General features: G+C 49.7%; 1 protein-coding gene across 3 annotated transcripts; it reads right to left on the reverse strand.

Moving 5' to 3' along the window:
- Positions 1-6,170: 6,170 nt before the first annotated feature.
- Slc35b1 (solute carrier family 35 member B1) lies at positions 6,171-12,984 on the reverse strand. 3 transcript variants are annotated; one of them, XM_052196417.1, is made up of 9 exons: positions 12,562-12,984; positions 11,791-11,894; positions 11,081-11,211; positions 10,470-10,500; positions 9,805-9,962; positions 8,678-8,804; positions 7,496-7,602; positions 7,160-7,313; positions 6,171-6,464 (listed from the first exon to the last, which is right to left on the reverse strand). In XM_052196417.1, the coding sequence occupies exons 1-9, from the start codon at positions 12,771-12,773 to the stop codon at positions 6,412-6,414; spliced, it is 1,077 nt and encodes a 358-aa protein (XP_052052377.1). In that variant the 5' UTR covers positions 12,774-12,984; the 3' UTR covers positions 6,171-6,411. The 3 variants fall into 3 exon arrangements, with proteins under 3 accessions (XP_052052377.1, XP_052052378.1, XP_052052379.1); XM_052196418.1 differs by having other exon boundaries at positions 11,081-11,186; positions 12,675-12,979; XM_052196419.1 differs by lacking the exon at positions 12,562-12,984 and adding an exon at positions 12,455-12,473.
- Positions 12,985-13,123: the final 139 nt, after the last annotated feature.

The following is a 13,123-nucleotide window of genomic DNA, read 5'->3' on the forward strand; positions in this document are numbered from 1 at the left end:
AGCACAGAACTGCGATTTGAATGAAAATGAGAGCGACTCCTTGGGAAGAGAGAAGCCCATGAGAACATTTTGGATAATGACTAATGCCAGATAAAATATAGAATGCTTGCTAAATTGGAATACAGAGACATATACCAAAAATATGTTGTTTACCTGAGACTCAACGTGAGATAAGTAGCCTGTATTTTTATTCATTAAACCTGGCAGCCCTGGAGAGTATATGGAGGGTCCAGGAGGAAAATGGGAATTCAACCGGATGGGCTGCTGTAGTTGGTATCCAGGCCCTCAACCTCATTGCCCATCTATTCAACCACTGAAAACAATTATATTCCACAGTGCTGCCTAGCTTAGGAAATCACTGTGTATATGTGTGTGTGTGTGTGTGTGTGTGTGTGTGTGTGTGTGTGTGTGTGTGTGTGTGTTGAGACAAAGTCTATATAGCCTGGGCTGGCTTCGAACTCAAAGAGATCTGCCTGCTTCTGCCACCCAGGGGCTGGGATTAAAGGCATGCACCAATGTACCTGGCTAGGACGTCCCTTTGAATTAACAGAGTCCCATGATTATGATGGATTTTGTGTATAGAGCTCTTAGCAAACATGAAGGGAGTATGAACCCTTTCCTATAACTTGCTCTCTCTCTGTCTCTCTGTCTCTCTCTCTCCTCCCCACCCCCAGCGAGTTCCCAGCCTTCATATACAGAATATATGCAGGCCTGTGGCAATTATAGGATCCCAAGTAGAAAGAAAGACATCTAGTCAGATGTAAGTTAAAACATGGCACCTTTGCTAGCTCTGAACGTGCAGATGCTGCAACCAAAACTGGGCCGAAGCACACGTGTCCTTTGCATTGGCGTATGGCTTGAAGCATTCCCCTTTTACCTTTCCCAGAAACCACAGGGAGTCTGCCCATTTGGACAAAAACGACGACGAGCTTCAGGGGCAGCAGAAGCAGGGACCCGCACTTGAGAGCTTGTGTCTCTGTGGGCGGGAGCTGCCAACTGAACCGCTATCGGCTTCTCCTGCCTCTGAGGCTCCTGGTGGCCCTTTGCACCGACTGAACCACTCAAGGTTCCAAGTCTCCTTTCCACCCTCGCTGCCAGTGGCAGACTGTTTGGCTCATGCCAAGCTCGCTGGCTGTAGGTCTGAGGATCCTGCCTGTCAGACGGCTTAAACAAGGCAGTGGCTTCTCTCCAGAATATTCTGGATGACACAGGGGAGCTCTGCGACTAAAGGCAGTCCAAACATATTGTAGAGAGGTCTCAGGAAGAACCACCGGAGATTCCTTGCAGCCCTTCTTGCAAAGCCCCTGTATCCTCCACAGCCTACCCCCCAACTGGCCACATAGAGGGGCTGAGGGCGCGCTGAGGGGGGGAGGTGATCTAGGGCTCCCCGGATTGCTCTGAATTATGGACTCTTTCATCTCAGGTCGAGTTTTTTTCAACACACTTGACCTTGAGCCTCTGCTGGATTGGGTGCACTGCGGTACATGGCCTCCGAATTGCTAGGGATTTTGGTTTTCCAGCTTTATGACTTGAACCAAGTGCCTCACTTATGCTAGGTAAGTGCTCTGTCACTGCAGTCCACTCCCAGACTTTTCTAATTTTTGCTGAGACAGGGTCTTGGGAAGTTGCCTAGGCTGGCCTTGAACTTACCTCTGCCCCCTCAGCAGCTAGGATTACCAGGAGTGAGCCACTGTACTAGCTCAAACTGGAAATTACACCTCATGAACACTCCTAGTAAGACGCCCTGCGATATCTAATCAGAGACTGTGCTTTTTTTTTTTTTTTTTTTAAACTGGGGATTGAACCTGAGGCTCTACCTCTGAGCTATATCCCCAGACCCTGCTCCCCTTTGTTCTTGTTCTTTGAGACAGGATCTCAGGTAGCCAAGGTTGACCTCAAATCTGTTGTTTGGTTAAGATGACCTTGAATTTCTGGTCCTCCCACCTTCGGCTCCCACAGGATGCTGGGACACAGGCATGTTCTGCCATGTCTGGTTTTATGCTCTGCTGGCAATCTCATGGGCTTCATGCACGTTCAGGTGAGAAATCTACCAAGTGAAACCACATCCCCAGCACCACTCATGAGCTACGTAAAAATTTTAAGAGAGAGAGAGAGTCTCAGGCAGCCCAGGCTAATCTTTAACTCTGCGTGGAACCAAGGATGATCTTGGAGTCTTGATCCTCCTGCCTCCAATTCCCAAATGCCAGGGTTCAGGCATCCCCTGCCCTCTCCTTCCCCAGGCATCCCCTGCACTCTCCTTTCCCATCTGAGCCAGGCTCTTATTAACTCGCCCAGGACAACCTTGATTTTTTCAACCCACTGTAGCCTCACTAGTAGCTGAAATTAGAGGCATATGCCACCAGACCTGTCTACAGAGAACAACATTTTGTCCAACATCTTCTACAACTGAAAATAGAATTTATCATCAAGATAGTGGAATGATTATATTCTCTTTGGAAGGGATTGGATAGGCTTTCCCTGAAATCTTTTCTAAACTAATGGTATTGGGCATGATATTATACACCGTGTAATCATAGCCTTTGAGAGATAAAGACAGAAGTTGGTGTGTGTTTCTTAATTATATGTATGTGTCTGTGTTGGGGTGTGTGCGTGAGTGTGGGTGCCCTCAGAAGCCAGAGGTGTTGGATCCTCTAGAGTTGGAGTCACAGGTGGCTCTGAGTCACCACCATGGGTATTGGGAACCCAAGCTCAATCTTCTAGAAGAGCAGAAAGTACCCTTAACCCCTAAGCCATCTCTCCATCACCTAAACAGGAAGAGTTTAGGTTTAGCCCTAACTACATAATTGACTTTTCAGTTTTAAGCCACCCTGGGCTGGATGAGACCCTGTCTCAAAAAAATAAAACAAAACAAACTTCAGTGTATTACACACACACACACACATACACACACACACACACACACATCCAATTATGGTATGATATATTATATATCCTACACATCCTATTATAGTATTATATATTATATATAGTATTATATATTACCATAAATATTTTTTATATAGTATTTGTTGCCAGTGCCCAAACTTTTTGGAAGTTATACTAGAAATTGCCAAAAAATCTGCACAGCTGCAATCCACCAGCTCAGCTTGCTGAGTGTTAAAGCAGTCCCTGACCCAACATAACCTAATATAGGGAAACAAACCAGGCTGTTTTTGCTGCACCCTCTCCCCCGACCGTGTTCCAGCCCCCATCCCTCAGCCGAGCTGTGCTCAATCTTCAGCTGATGAATTTCAGGCTTGGGGAATTTCAGGCTTCCTACTTCAGATGTGGGAGGCTGCTTCTGGCCCAAGCTCTCCCCAGGAGTGTCTTAAGGATAAAATGGCCCCCGCCTAAAGAGCTCTGGCAAAGCAGGAGAGTTATAAACATGTGCGCGCACTGTTCCTGAAGACATCTGCTCTGTCGTCAATGGGAAGGACTGAATGATCCCACAGAGACCCGGGGGGCAATTTCTCTGCCAGGGCATCTGGGGGAAATGACCGGTTCTGCTTGTAAAACATACAAACTGTTCCCTGACAAGTGGAAGCAGCTATGGACGGCCACGGGCCTCCTGGGGCTCCACACCCTTCCTTTGGAGCGCCCAGGTCCAGGAGACAAGCAGCACCGGAAGACACACCAGGAACCTGCAGTGATCACCTAAGCTTCCAGCTCGCAGGTTCTCTCATCTCCAAAGAACACAGACATTTGTTTAATGCTCCTTGCAAGTGTCACAGAGGAGTGAGGGTACAAAATCTGTTCCTTAGGCATGATCTACAGTAATACTCGACACCTGCCCTTCTACAGCCTTTAATTTATTTATTTATTCATTTATTTATCTATATATTTTGGTTTTTCGAGACAGGGTTTTTCTGTGTAGCCCTGGCTGTCCTGGAACTCACTCTGTAGACCAGGCTGGCCTCGAACTCAGAAATCTGCCTGCTTCCGCTTCCCAGAGTGCTGGGATTAAAGGCGTGCACAGCCACCACTGCCCGGCTCTACATCCTTTGAAAAGCAATCCCTAAGATGACACCCCAAATAGCACTCGTGGGTCACCATCCCTTGCTGTAGGCCAAAGTGGAAAGTCAGTTTGTCAGCACAGAGATCTAAACTGAGAAAGGGGCCTGATGCTGTGACTAAAACAGTTAAGTACCACGCAGCCCCAGTGAAAACACAGGGCTTAGGGACGGCTGCAGGCTGGGTTCCTCCTTCTGCACATAGCTGAGAATTAACTGCAGAGGAGGTCCTTTGATCTTTCCAAACCTGAGGCATCAGGTTGCCCAGGGTTAGCAGATCAACATTGCCTGTTTGAACTTGTCTGGTATTTCAGTATCGGGCCTGTTAAGAGACAATAGGTCTGATTTTGCCAACTCTGGCCTTCTGGTTCCCATGCTCCAGCAGGTGAGCCTATCAGGCTGAAGGAGCTGGCAGCTTAGCTTTTAGGTATCTTTGAGTAGAATGCCGCCCCACCTGAAAACCACGGCCCTGCCACATGCTCTCACTGCAATTACCTGGACACAGCAAACCAGGCAGGAGTTGGAGGCAGCCAACAGGCTCTTTCCCTGCTGGCAGCAAAGCCAGTTCTCATCCACCCAGGCCTTCATCTTCCCACACAACAGTCAAGCCTCACCTTGCCCGGACACCTTCCTGTTACTGAGATGGAGTGGGTTTGCTTCTTTTTTCCAGCCTTGCTATCAAACCGTGAGCCTCCGAGAGGCAAGCACCAGCCTTAGCTAGCACCGAAGTCCTGCACGCCCACAGGAGGAGGCTCCCGAAGTGTCAGAGTAGACAGGGATTCCCAGGAACTGGCCTCTCAAGCGCCCAGCTGGTAGGACAAGCTGACCCCACGAGCCTTCTCATCTCAAGCTGCTGAAAGCAGTCTTATCTTGGTGACCAGCTCAGGACACTTTCAGGACGGCTAAGGGTATGGGGAAAGTGCTGGGAAGGGCAAGTTTAGAGGCCGGGAAACTCATGTTTCTTGTTAGAAGAGTAGACACAGATGCTGGCCACCTGTGGGGCCCTAGCCTTGCCACCAGGATCTAACCGCCATCTGACCCACAGGAGAACACCCAGGAAGGCACCTTGAGTGCAGCAGAGGTGCCAACGACCTTCAGCATGATGGGGGGAAAAATCAGGGAGAGGGGTAGAGGATTTGCAACTCTCCCTAAAAGGAATTCAAGAGGGAGCTTAGAGAAGCAGCCTCGTGATATCCAGTCCCTAGGAGGCTTGAGAAGGGAAGGGCTTAGGAGTGTGGAGGGTGTCGTCGAGGCAGCACACAGGAAGGAGGCCAGGCTCCCATCTGGAGAGCCAAGGGTGGGGGTGCTGCTGCAACAGATGGAAGGAGAGGCGCAGCTGGTGGCAATGCACTTTCATGTGTAAAGTTGGGTCCTCGGAGGATTGCGATCCAGCTCTGAAGACAGCAGTGGGCAGGCTCTGCTCCGTGCTCCTCCCCCCCACCACCACCCAGAGCACTTGACAGCTGCTCTGAGCCAGGACTCAGCCACCCTGCCTTCCGCCAGCATCCTTTTCAACAGGCAGAAGCTGGCATGGTGACACCTTGGCACGCTAGAACGGCAGAGGACTGAGATGCGTCTGCCGAAGGGGGTAGGGGAATAGGAGGAATGAGTCCAGGCTCCCCAGGGGGGCCTGGTGGACAGGAGGAGAGGGTGGGGCAGTCAGGGAAAGCATGTTCAGGGACCTTGGAAACACGTTCATGATTCATGCACAGGTTCTGGGTTAAGTTCTGGCTGAGGAGTGGCAGTGGGGGACAAGACAGAAGCCGGCAGGTTCTGAGGCCCTGGGCCCATTTCAACCTCAAGGTGTTCCTTGAGAACACACCTTTCGTTTTTTTTTTTTTTTTTTTTTTTTTTTGGCAACTCATGTGCCGCCGTGCTCTGCTGCCGTGCTTTGAAGTGATTTTACGTCCTCTGGCTCTCAGGGCCAGCCACCTGTCTCAGCATATTAGAGCTCGCCCAAGGGAACAGGCTGCTGGCTCAATCCTGCTCAATCCTGCCAACTCCCAGAGCTCCCCTGCTCAGACACTTCTGTGCACTTCATAGGGGAGCCTCATCCAGCCCAGCCTGGCCCGGCCCAGCCCAGCCCAGCCCAGCCCAGCCCAGCCCAGCCTACCCTGGCCGCCCCGGCACAGCCCTGCGAGCAGCAGCAGGGTCTCACCCTTCTGGCTTGCCTTCCTTCTCTTTATTTGTGCTGGTCTGTGCAAAACCAGACATCAGGAACACGTCTTGTTAAACCCTAAGTGCTTTGTTTAGAATTTTCCATCTTGCTTCCTTTGATTATTATTTTTTATATAAAAAGACTGGAACCCAGTCCCTTATCATGACTGAGTCCATTTTTCCAAGATGTCACTGCTGGAGATAATAATTTAAGTTTTCTGGAGTGGAGGAAGCCTCTCTCTTCCTAGTGGGAGGTCTTCTTTGTTCCTTTCCCAAACTTGGCATCAAGACCGAGACCTATGGAGGGGAGAAAAGCTTCGTAAATTCCACGGGAGGCCGTGAAGCCTACCAGTGCTCAGGACGACAGCTTAGCTTCCCTAAGGTGGGGCTTTAGATGCGACAAACTTTGTTTTGCTTTTGTTTGTTTCGAGACAGGTTCTCACTACATAGATTTAGCTTTCCTGGAACTCACTCTGTAAACAGAGACCTGTCTGTCTGCCTCTCTGCCTCTGCTTCCCAAGTACTGGGATTAAAGGTATGCATCACTTTGCCCAGTTTTGGGCACAACACACTTTGGATGACTAGTTGTATATAGCTTCCTCAAAGACAAGAAAATGCCAACAAATGAAAAGTCACCAAGACACTGGCAACACACACAGTAACACCAAAAGCTAAGTCAGAATCAAAATTCCCCAGCTGTTTATAGCTTGTCTATAAACACAGACAGACAGACGCTCAAACTTGCAGCAATTTCTTTCAGCTCTCATCTAACACCACAGGTTGGCAGGGGAGTAAATGCCAGACTTTGTCCCACTCAGGATCCTGGACACCCATGTCATTAGAGGACATCACTAAGATGGAGTACACAGGAGAAAGGCTGCATTACTAAGAATGCTTCCTTTCCTCCTTTAGGCAAGTTTCTCTACAATGAGATCGTCTCTGCCGCTTTCCCACCATGGCCCCTGCAGGTACCTGCTCTGGCTAGAACTCACCCAGGAAAACCAGCACGGTGCCCACCCACTGCATGGAGCTGATGGGGTTGGCGAAGAGGATCACAGAAGCCAAGATGGTGAAGAACTTCCGTGTTGTGGTGATGATGGAGCAGGTCAGCGGCCCGAAGTACACGACTGTCATGAAGATAAAGCTCTGGGAAGAGAAGATGTGAGGCCGGGCACGGCCTGGGGTCAGCGCAGAAGGTGTGTGAGGCCGAGCACGGCTGGGGTCAGAGCAGACACCAGGGCTGACCGGGAGCTCTCTGCTTCCAGTCCTTCCTCCTCCTCCTCCTCCTCCTCCTCCTCCTCCTCCTCCTCCTCCTCCAAGGAACTCACCTGACCCAAGGCGCTGGTCAGGCCGAAGAGCAGGATGTTATAGATGATGGTCGGGTACCTCTCGGCGAAGCTCAAGAACTCCCAGAGCTCCCCAGTAAACAGGATCCCTAAAAAGATCAAGAGGTGACCAGCATGTCTTATGTTTACCCACAATGCATGCAGCCTGCTTAAATACCAAGAGGGCGGCTGGCTGAGGAACCACATGGAGTTGATTCTGGTCTGGTATGCATCTTTCTCAAACTCTTATCTAGTTACAGAAACCAACCTGATTTTCCAAGAAAGGCTTCGAAGTTAATGATTTTCTTCTGCCAAAGTGAGTGATATTGGATACGTTTGGCTTGTGTCTATAATCTCAAAGTTTGGAAAGCTGAGTCGGGAAGGATTATGAGTTCTAGGTTAGCCTGAACTAGAGCGAGAAAATGCCTCAGAAAACAAAAGTAAAAACCAAATCCAGCAGGCTGGAGAGATGGCTCAGTGGTTAAACTGGCTATTCTTCCAGAGGTCCTGAGTTCAATTCCCAGCAACTACATGGTGGCTCACAACCATCTATAATGTGATCTGATGCCCTCTTCTGTTGTGTCTGAAGACAGTGTATATAAAAGAAATCAATCTTTAAAAACAAAACAAAACCAGAAATTTAAAAAGTGATCGAATGCTGGCATCCTTAGATGTTGCAGACAGTGACCCAGAGGTCTGCGGCACAAGGAAGCACCTGGAATGGTTACCTCTAGCACCAAGTCTTCTCCACTAACCACAGTGTGCTACAAGAAAAATACTTTCTATATGTGCTCAGACTTGAGAAAGTTAGGAATCACCGACTCCAAAGCAAAGACCTTCATCTGTGAACTCCGTTCAGTGTACTCGTAAGTCGACAAGCACTATCTTCAAGTCTCATCTGCCTCACAAGAAAGACTGTTGCTAGACACCTCTGCGTGTTTCACAATGTACCTTCTCGACATCTGGAACATGTCTACCCCTATGGAGTTAGTAGTAGGAAGAGGAGACATACTTCCAGAACTTTCCAGGAAGGTCTCTCAGGCGTTGGACAGTAGGACACGTTGGAATTAAGTCAGGCCTTTGGCCTGCACAAAGTTAACAACCGGAAGCCAAGCCAGGGGTACCAGAATGAGTCGAGTCTGCCCTCTGGTGATCTGCGCACAGAACAACAGAATGGCTCCTTACCAGCACCGAGTAAGAATGTGGACCAAAGGTTGATGTTCAACATCATGTGGTTGGAACCTGTTTGGTAATGAGCCCGCATATGGTCCTGGGAAACACCTGTCAGTCCATCCAGGGTCAGAGACAAGAGCTGGGAAAGGAAAAAGAACAGCCAGCAGTGAGCTGGCCAGCAGGGTGCCTCCCTAACCCAGGACACAAAAGTTGCTACCTTAAGGCAGAGCTGTCGACAGTCAGGGGTAGGGGGTAGAGAGACCATGCCAGCCTTTCTCTTGGCAGGCACCCGACTAATCACAATGGGGCCGCAATCTGGGCAGAGCAGGAAGCCCACTGGTTCTCAGCGTCAAAGCCTACAAGCTGGTGCAAAGGGACTGAACCAGGGAGCTGGGCCAGGGCTGCTTCGTCCTGCAGGCTAGCTTTCTGGCTCGGTAAGGACTGTGATCTAGGCGGGCAGTGGTGCCGCAAGCCTTTAATCCCAGCACTCGGGAAGCAGGGGCAGGCAGATCTCTAAATTTGAAGCCAGCCAGGTCTACAGAGCAAGTTCCAGGATAGTCAGGGCTATATGGAGAAACCCTGTCTCAAAGCAGGGCGTGGCGGGGAGGTGGAAGAGAACTGTGCTCCAGAGTCTAGGTTCTGTGATCCAACTGCCTGGCCTGGAACCCTGACTGCCACTTAAGTGTGTGACAGAGGTCAAGTGAGTTAGTTTCTGCTCAGTTTCTTTGCTTGTAAACTGGAGATAACACTGCCTATGTAGGAGATTGTTATAATAGTTAATCAATGACAATGTGAAGCGCCTGGGGCAGGGCCTAGCATTAACCGATAGCTCCCGTTCATTCAAGTCTGGCTTCTGTGTTGCCTGGAAACCCGGGTGCACACCCCCCCTTCTTTCCTCCTCAGCTCTTAGGTGTCTCTGAGCTCACACGAGGATCTAGGCACAGACCCCAGAGCATCCTGAGCTATGGCTAAATATTTCAGGCTTCTTGCTGTGGCCATAGCAGAGCCAGGAACCTTGCAGCAAAGATGGGCGACAGGAGTCAAGGGGCAACACACCCTCCCTTGGCTTTCTGCCTGCCTTGCTGGGGCTGTCCTTGGAATCTGCTAGAAAAGGCTGCCTTCGAAACAGGCCTGCATACCAGAAGGAGCTCTCCAAAGCCGACGGTGTGCTCCTCTATCCCAACCACCTTCTTGGGCTTATACATGAAGAGGGCCACTCCGGCCACGATGAGCAGTACACACAGGTACTTGGCCAGTGGGTACTTCTTCTTTAAGAGGGTCACTCCAAGGAGCATAACTACAGAAAGACAAACAAACGAATGACAGTGACATTCAAGTCCCACTGGTGTCAGTGACCCCCAACACCCTCCTCCTGAGAGGCATGTCAAGACCAAGGGAGAAATGTCTGAGAGGGAGGGTGAGGCGGGAGGGGTGGCACCTAGATAAAGATGACTGGGCAACAGGGCCCGAGTGGTAGCCAGGTGGGGAAGGAAGGGGACAAAAGTCAAAGGTCCAGGAAGGACCTGGGAGGGTGGAGAACGAGGAGGGGACGACCAGATGCAGAAAAGAAGAAGCCAGTGGCCCGAATGGGATTCTGGGCGAGTGGTGACAATGTAAACATGGGGGACACCACAGTAACTGAGGACACAGGTAGGCCAGGTCAGCCTCTCCCTCCCACCTGGCCTGTGCACACCACAGGAAGCAACACCGCTGACAGGAAAGACACTGTGGAGAGACCTACGATGGGATGATGACACCCAGAGCCACTCGGAGAGAGAAGACAGAGTTCACTGCCTCTGCTTACCTGGGATTGGCTTGCAGGATTTACCGAGGACCTGAAATAAAAGTGAGCAAATAACTTCTGAGCATCTGTGGTGTGAGAAGCCTGTCAGCTGCTACATTCAGAGGCGATAGCATTGGACCTGAACCCGTTGCGCAGCCTCGGGAGGCAGCCCTATCATTGTCAAACCCAAAGAAAGCTGCACCCTAAACTCTACACTCTTTCTCTTTCTCCAGCATGCTCCACTTTGAATGTTTCTTCCTTTCTTTCTTCCTTTTTTTTTTTTTTTTTTTTAAATTTTGAACATAGTTTCAAGTAGCCCAGGCTGGCTTTGAACCTGATACACTACTACAACTGAACATGATTTTGAACTTCTGATTCTGATCCTCTAGCCTCTACCTCCTGAGTGCAAGGACTGCAGGCATGTGACCCATGCCTGGCTCATGCAGTACTGGGGATGGCACCCAGGTCTTCACACATGCTCAGCCAGCTCTACCAACTGAGCTCCATCCCTAGCCTTCTAGGATGCTTTCCTTTTATTTAAGTCACAGACCTGAGGGGAAGATGAGGGAAGATCCCCTTAGTCCTGTCCACACAATTTCTGAGCCAACTCTCATCTCACCCTGAGGTTTCACCTGAGTTGGGTAGTTGACAAACTGCAGGGCTGAGTTGCTGGAGACCATGGCACCCACATAGGAGACAGAGCAGGCAGCATAGAGCCAGGTCCGAGTGCGATCCACCCTGGCAGTGTCAAAAAACTGGATCACTGGGAGAAGACAAAAAATAAAACAAAAACAAACAAAACATACAAGAGAAACCCGGTGGGGCAAGGATGGACCACTAAGCAAAAGATTGAGGTCATAGGAAAGGAACTTGCCTGTCAAGTAAGACTGCTATTTCTATCCTCTTAAGCTGGGAAATCTCTGAAAATTATTCATCGCCCCAGTTCCCCTTAAACCTAACACGACCACATGCAGAGTGGAGGTAGGGATTCATTGAGTTCAAGAAAGGGATGGCTTAACTCTGCTGACAGGAACAAAGACGTGTTTGAAGCTGACACACCAAGCAAAGTTAAAGGGATAAAGGGGAAAATGTTCTAAGTATTTTCAATGGGGATTTGGAATATAGAAGACCCAGTCATTTCTAACTCAAAAGTTGGTATAATTTAGAGGCCTAATATTTTAATCTCATTTCACAGCCATTGGTTTTACAGACTGCAAAGAAGCTGTTTAAATACTCAAGGGTGTGGAGGTAGGGAAAACTTTGATTTTTAAAGATGAATCCACATCTCTGCCCAGAATATGGGAGAAAGAGTGAGCCCAACAAATTACTATGAGGTACTCACAGATCTTGGCAAACATAGCATTGATCACACACTGGATGAAAACCAAAGTTAAGGCGAAGGTGAACGTCTCCTGTTTGGGTCCTTCTCCATACTTTCCTCTTGTGCTAAGATGAAACACATAAAAGATCGAGGAGAGAAATTAGTGTCACTCGGTGTTATCAAGTATGTTCAGAGTCATTGAGTGCTCCGGAAGCATCATGCTTTCGTGGATGAAGTTAGAGTTAGTAAGGCTTACTGAGCTTATCTACCCAAAGGGGTCGATTTGATTTAACCCTAAAAACTAGATACCAGCCTACTGATACCATAGCCTAAGGGAAGAATATCCGTCAAGGACACGGGTATAGGGCAACAAGGAAAGTCAGACAGCGGAACAAAAGTATCCCCAGTGTAAAAAAAAATAAAGCAAGACCGAGAGCAAGAAGATTAACGGTCTGCAAACACCTCAGAGCTTTAAAAAAAACAAAAAAGACTTGGCTCAAGTCACGGAACTCTCTTGGAATTAACAAAAGTAAAAATATCTAAAGGAAGAGAAAGAGTTGCGTTCCAAAACTCCTGAGGCCCGCCCTGGAATTTTAGAATTACAAGGATGCTCAGCTAGCAATGCATAATAGCAGGGTGCAAAAAAAGGTCAGAGGGCCGAACCGGAGAAGAGAAAAAGCTGTACCAGACACAGGAAGCCGGAGGACTAGACCGTAAAATGAACGGTGGGGACAGGATCCCGGCCCTGGATGGGGTATGTTAGCAGCCCTGCCCCCTTAAGGGTCTGCTCACATCTTCTCCTGCAGGATCCCATAGTAGAAATAGCAGACAAAGACACCCAAAAAGCAGAGCGGCAGGCGCAGCCGATCAGGCACCAGGGATCTGCTAGCGGCCATGAGACGCACGGACGAGTCGGCCGAAGATCCGTTCAGAGTAGGTAGCGGTACCGGCGGCGAAGGCGAAAGCTCCAGGCGGACATCGCCGGCCGGCGGCAGGGACCTCATAGGAGCTGCGTGCGACCGCCGGCTCGTAGGCCGGAGCAGCTACCTCCAGATATGCCAGCTCAGAGCTTCCGAGAGGGAGATGTCTCCCGCCCCGACAGGAGCGTTCTAGGGAAGAAGGCAGGATTTAAGACCTTGGCTCCATTCCTGGTGTCCAGGAAAGCCAGCCATATCGAGATTATTGTCTCATCCTTTAGATTTTCCGATCAGGCAACGCCGAGGCCATCTACAACCCGTAGCTCGGCGGGGAGGCCTAGGCGATTACGCGGCGTATAGTGATGACGTATAAGTATGTGGATGTTATCAATTGGCTACTCGGAGCGAAAATAGACAGATGGGCGGAGAAAGAGGCG

This window comes from Apodemus sylvaticus, chromosome 10, assembly GCF_947179515.1.
Source record: "Apodemus sylvaticus chromosome 10, mApoSyl1.1, whole genome shotgun sequence".
Taxonomy (NCBI): domain Eukaryota; kingdom Metazoa; phylum Chordata; class Mammalia; order Rodentia; family Muridae; genus Apodemus; species Apodemus sylvaticus.

What these genes read in the sequence shown, in the direction of transcription:
- Slc35b1 (XM_052196417.1), bottom strand. Translation starts at nt 12,773, where the DNA reads ATGAGGTCCCTGCCGCCGGCCGGCGATGTCCGCCTGGAGCTTTCGCCT. An exon ending in TTGTCAACTACCCAACTCAG is followed by an intron (nt 10,501 to 11,080) that starts GTGAAACCTCAG and finishes CTTTTATTTCAG; the next exon opens with GTCCTCGGTAAATCCTGCAA. An exon ending in CACATTCTTACTCGGTGCTG is followed by an intron (nt 7,603 to 8,677) that starts GTAAGGAGCCAT and finishes TGATCTTTTTAG; the next exon opens with GGATCCTGTTTACTGGGGAG.